Source organism: Theobroma cacao, chromosome 9 (genome assembly GCF_053813885.1).
Source record: "Theobroma cacao isolate CCN51 chromosome 9, ASM5381388v1, whole genome shotgun sequence".
NCBI lineage: Eukaryota > Viridiplantae > Streptophyta > Magnoliopsida > Malvales > Malvaceae > Theobroma > Theobroma cacao.
In genome coordinates this window covers 2,693,213-2,698,830 of record NC_142647.1, presented here as the reverse complement: position 1 = coordinate 2,698,830, position 5,618 = coordinate 2,693,213, and the positions used below count along the sequence as shown (strand labels likewise).

The following is a 5,618-nucleotide window of genomic DNA, read 5'->3' as shown; positions in this document are numbered from 1 at the left end:
CTCTCTCTCTCTCTCTCTCTCTCTCTCTCTCTCTGGCTTCAGCATCTTTGCTTTTTGTATGTTAGAGTTGGTTGGCTCTTGAAGCTGGAGGACTTGTTTTAGTGAGAATAATGGGAAGGAAATGCTCACATTGCGGGAACAAAGGCCACAATTCGAGGACTTGCAGCAGCAATAGAGGGATTCTTCCTAGTGGAGTGAAGCTGTTTGGGGTGCAACTTGACTTGTCTTCTTCATCTGGTTCTTTTCCCATGATCAAGAAGTGCATCAGCATGGATTGTCTGTCATCACCTTCTTCTTCCACATCTTCGCATGTTACCATGGACGAAAATCCTGACAAGCTTTCCACTGGTTATCTCTCTGATGATGGTGGCCTCGTTGCTCGTACCCAAGAGAAGAAAAAAGGTGAGCTAATAATTTGGACCAAGTTCCTGTAACTTTTGTCACCTGGCACATAATGATTCTGCCTGTCTTCTCTCTCTGCTCAGATCCTTGTCCTTCAATCAGAAAAGCTATTTTTCTATGTAGAATAATACTAATAGCAGTAGTATCCGATTTAATGTTGCACTCAGTACATGGAAATCTTGTGTGAATTTTATTTCCACCAAATGGAATACTTGTGCTTTTGTATTCTCTTCTTTCAAATTATGATGCTTATAATTATATTACTACTAATTAATGATCTAAGTTTTTATATGGAGTCTGTCTAATAGTTTGGGTCCAATCTACCGAATGATTATAATAGGTGTGCCATGGACAGAAGAAGAGCATCGGATCTTTCTGGTAGGGCTGGAAAAGCTTGGGAAAGGTGACTGGAGAGGGATCTCCAGGAACTTTGTGACTACAAGAACTCCAACACAAGTAGCCAGCCATGCACAGAAGTATTTCCTTAGAAAGAATAGCCTTAACAAAAGAAGGCGCCGTACCAGCCTCTTCGATGTAAGATTTTCATTCAAGCTCGAAAATGTTAATCGTACTTCAACTCTCAGCTTCTCATCGTATAATCTCTTTCATTTAATCTTATCTTGGCAGGTGGGGAGTGAAAAGTTTGCAAACCAGAAGTTTCATTCCAGGCCTCCAGACCCCTTCAATTTCCCTGAGTTTTTGTTGAAGAAAACAAGTGTTGTTCCTATCAATCTTAACGCCGCCACAAATCCTGTACAAGGAAATTCTGGGGATCTTGAATTTGCCTTCAGTAATGACGTACCGCCTTTACGGATTAAGGAATCATTCCACATCCAGTCCAGTTCTTTAACAATGGCCACTTCCAAAAGCGAAGCACCTGATTTGGAACTTTCACTGGCAGCTCCAAAGCCATTAGATCAGAGTGAAGCGTGTTCCCATGGCCTACTATTCGGACCAATTAGTGTCACGTGAGAATTTATCTGGAATTGTTGGGTATTATCTGTGAAAATTTATGCACATTCACTGCCCAATATCTCTCACCTTTGCTTTCTTTCTTTCTTTCGTAAATTAGGTGTTCTAGTACTGTAACATAGACTTAACGATGATAGCTTGCTTTCAAAATCACGAACCTCTTAAATTTCCTTCGATCATGAATCTCTGGGCTGAGCGAGTGTCGGGTGCTCCAAAATTCTATAGGGCTGGGCCTTTGGGCCACGCCTTCCTTTCACAAGGTTGGAACTTGGAAGTGGGTCATTTTCTGCCGCCTTTTCTTTCACCTTTGCTCAATGTCCAGAGAATGTGATAATTTTTTTTTTCTTTTAATGGTTTGATCTTCTCAATAGGTAAGTCGTGGCTCAACATGATCGATCCATTGATGTGCTTCTAGACCCAATCTAGTCAAATGGGTATAGTTACCTTTGGACTAGCTAAAGTCGCACTCTATCTCATACGAAGTTGCTATATATATAGTATATGATAATGCATGGTTTTGGCTGAAAATTCTCATTCAAACACTTCAATCTTTAAAGCATGGTCTACCAAATTTGAAAGATCTAAGATAGAATCTTGAATCCCATCTTTCCTAGAATTTATAAGAATCCGATAACGTATAGATTAATGACATTATTGAACCTATCATTTGCCAAACCCCCCCTCCAATAGAAAAAAAAAAAAACCTTTTACTAGACACGAGAAGCCTGTTCTGAAATCTTTAATTATCTCTTTCTTCTATAGATTTCATCAAAAAATGTGCATATTTTTCATCATTGATTTCTTATGTAGGTGAGGTGAGTGATTACTTCACTGCCTGCCTTGTATTGTACCCTTTGCCAGCCGAATTTGAAATCACTGAGATTCTGAAGAGTGCTGCAGGGTTACACATGTTAAGAGTATGGTGAAAAAAGTTGCCCAAACTCTGACTGGAAGGAGTGAAGGTTAAAGTAGTAGCACATTAACTCCAAGGCGACTGAGTCATTGCCAAAGTGACCATGCGAGCCGTCCTTTGATGGTTGTAACAAAGGGTTAAGAGTTAGACAGGACAAATGAAGTAAGTCCGAGAAGCCTTTTTCTCTCTTTTGGGCTATGTCAGACTGAAACGACCATTGCATTTGCATTTCTGTTTCTTCCTCTTTGGTTGTTTCTACCACAGCTCTTTGCCTACATCGGGACACCAACTGGGTCACATAGCTTTTCCAAATCTACAATATTGTATCTTGAATTCCGTTCATGATACTTTTGCTTCATTTTACAATCCTATAAAGACAAAAAAAAACCTGTAGTCGTATGGCATTTCTTGTATAGTACTGCACAGTATTCTTTTCCTAGAATTCCCTGGTGCTAGGGAAAAAAGGTCACATGCTTAAATATTTTATTAACAACCTAAGCCTCCTTAACACCAACTGATTAAAACCAAGATAATGACCATAACTCAATAATTTAAGTTTCAAATTGAGTGTTTTACTTAATTAATATGGTGTTAAGTCTCTCGCGTGATGATCAAAAGTTTCCATCACAATTGAATTTTAGTACAAGGCATATGGGTAAGCCTTTTTTTATCTTAAAAATTGAAAATTTTTTGGTTAAAAACTCTGTTTGTTGAACTTAAGAAAATGGATAATTTTATGTCAATGACATTGTAGGTGACTGAGTGCTTTCACTGTTTCCCTGCACTCTTTCCTAGCCCCTCTCCCCCTCTAGGTGTCCTTTGTTTACCTCCCTCCCCTTCATTTTGTTACCTCCTTTACGAACAAACAGGCTAACCTAAAACGAAAAAAGAAGAGGGGGGGGCTGGAGGAGACTTTCGTTGGAAGTGTTGCCTTGCTTCCCGCTGATTCCCAGAATGGCCCCTACAAATTTATCATAATGAAGATGAGACTTCTTCCTAAACAGTGAATCTGTTGTATTCTGATTCAGAAACACACATAATATATAGTATACTACTAGTATTGGTCTTGAAGTCATATGCTACATTTCCGAATACCGCCATGCACCCAAGAGCTGTCCTCTATCTGTTTTTCTGAAACTTGAAAAAATGGGAAACCCCAAATTTACCATTTAAAAGAAGAGGAATTAATTATTAATTAGAAAAAAGGAAAAAAAATGAGAGAGAGAGATGGGAAAAGTGAAGGGCTAAGGGTAGGGAAATCCTGCAAAGTGGAGTTATAGATCACGCGGGAGTTTGTTAGAGTTCTCACATGATCCACGAATCTCCAGCTTGCCTTTTATACGATAGGGACAACTCCCTCCATTTGGTCTCCTTGTCTTTATTCCCCCTATCTTTGCTTGTGTTTTTTTAACTATTTTTCTATTGATTATCCACGTCCCATGCCAATGTTGCCATCCCCACTCCCCTCCCATCCCCTAGATTTTATCATTAACTACAGCCAACCATTCTATAATAATTTCAGTACCACTGTTTTATCATTAACAATGACAAATCACTAGAGATGTTTCAAGAACAATCCCACCTTGTGCTTTGTGTTTTAGGGCTATGAGCTTCTCTTTGTTTCTCCCTAACTTTTGTCTTTGGTTTTGTTTGCTCGTCTGCCCTTTTACTTGTCGTTTGCCACCATGTTTTGATACTTAAAGGGGAATTGTTAACAGGTATTTCTACACTAGTACAAAGCTTTCAAGTCTCAATGGATCATCCCACTCAAGCTTATATGATAAATGATTAATTAATAAAGTAAATTTATTACAATTCAATGATTTCAGAGATTATATAATTAATCTTACCTTATAAGCTTGTTTAAAATTCTTAAAATGTAAGACAAAAATTGCCAGGATGCATGAGATGAACAGACTAATTCATTTCCAAATGCGCAAAGCTCCAAATAGAGGATTTCCACCTTAAGAGTTTAGATCTTGTATTTACCAACCGGTCATTATTATGATAAGATTGAGATAAAGAGAATGCTTTCGCTAAGGATTGACAATCCTTTAATTATAAACTAATCGCCCCAGCTCCTGAGCCTAGATTGTTGAATTATATTATCTACAATTGAATAATCCGCTTGCCATTTTCCCTAAAGAGAATCCCAAACACAATTGACATGGCCAAGTAAGCTAAAGACAAAAGCCTTTCCTCGTATAGCTATTTTTATGGTCCAGCCAAGCCATGAAATCTCTTCATTTACAAGTTGGTTAAAAAGAGCATTGCCAAAGGGCATATCTGTCTAACAACAACAAAATTAAAAAATAAATAAATAAATAAAAACACAAGAAAAATAAATACTATTAAACCCATTCAACCCATCCTTAACCTTCTCATTTTGGTCTTCCCTTCGTGAGCTCAGAAGGCTCAACTTTTCTTCGCTAGCTTCATCCCTTTCTGTTTTCTTGCATGCTCATCTAGCTGCAACCAGAAGCAGCCACCAGCCGACCAGTTGCAACCGTGACCCGTGCTAAAACTGGGTGCTAAGCTAGGAGAGCTACAGCCATGGACTCAAGCCAAACCCTCCCTCAGGGCCTAACCAGAGAAGAATACGCGGAGCTGAAGCCTCTCATTGACACATACCATAAATTCGAGCCAACACCAAACACATGCACAACGCTGGTAACGCAGCGAATCGACGCCCCAGCTCAAGCCGTGTGGCCTTTCATCCGGAGCTTCGAAAACCCCCAAAAATACAAGCACTTCATCAAGAGTTGTAACATGAGCGGTGATGGCAGCGTCGGAAGCATTAGAGAAGTCACCGTTGTTTCGGGTATTCCAGCTTCGACTAGTACCGAGAGGCTAGAGATTTTGGATGACGAAAAGCATATACTAAGCTTTAGGGTTGTCGGAGGTGAGCATAGGCTGAGAAACTACAAATCAGTCACTTCTGTCAATGAGTTTCACAAGGGAGGCAAAGTTTACACCATTGTTTTGGAGTCCTATATTGTGGATATACCAGATGGGAACACTGGGGAAGATACAAAAATGTTTGTGGACACAGTTGTGAAGTTGAATCTGCAGAAACTTGGGGTTGTGGCAATGGCTTCCCTTCAGGGACATGATTGATAAGATGAACAAGATTAATGAAGTTGGTGGATATGGGTAAGATTGTCTTTGGAACTGTGCTTAGCCTGGATTTTGGAAGTTGGATTTTTTTTCCTTTTTTTTTTATTTATTAATGGGGTTTGACAGTTTGGGATTGGACGTACGATTGGATTGTATATCGTAAGTTTTTGTTTGATGATGAATTCAATTTACTTATATTGTTATGGGGATATTA

The 5,618-nt window shown here is 39.1% G+C and overlaps 2 protein-coding genes across 2 annotated transcripts; both read left to right on the top strand.

The window, feature by feature from the left end:
- Nucleotides 1-1,524, top strand: LOC18588050 (transcription factor MYBS3-like). The gene is made up of 3 exons (XM_007012201.3): nt 1-402; nt 743-936; nt 1,030-1,524. Exons 1-3 carry the CDS (start codon nt 111-113, stop codon nt 1,372-1,374), a joined length of 831 nt encoding a protein of 276 aa, XP_007012263.3. The 5' UTR covers nt 1-110; the 3' UTR covers nt 1,375-1,524.
- A 3,134-nt stretch (nt 1,525-4,658) lies between these two features.
- On the top strand, nt 4,659-5,618 carry PYL2 (PYR1-like 2). The gene has a single exon (XM_018128464.2). The coding sequence runs from the start codon at nt 4,841-4,843 to the stop codon at nt 5,402-5,404; it is 564 nt and encodes a 187-aa protein (XP_017983953.2). The 5' UTR covers nt 4,659-4,840; the 3' UTR covers nt 5,405-5,618.

Coding starts and splice junctions, on each gene's coding strand:
- LOC18588050 (XM_007012201.3), top strand. CDS start 111: ATGGGAAGGAAATGCTCACATTGCGGGAACAAAGGCCACAATTCGAGG. Junction 403..742: donor TACCCAAGAGAAGAAAAAAG/GTGAGCTAATAA, acceptor TGATTATAATAG/GTGTGCCATGGACAGAAGAA. Junction 937..1,029: donor GCCGTACCAGCCTCTTCGAT/GTAAGATTTTCA, acceptor TTATCTTGGCAG/GTGGGGAGTGAAAAGTTTGC.
- PYL2 (XM_018128464.2), top strand. CDS start 4,841: ATGGACTCAAGCCAAACCCTCCCTCAGGGCCTAACCAGAGAAGAATAC.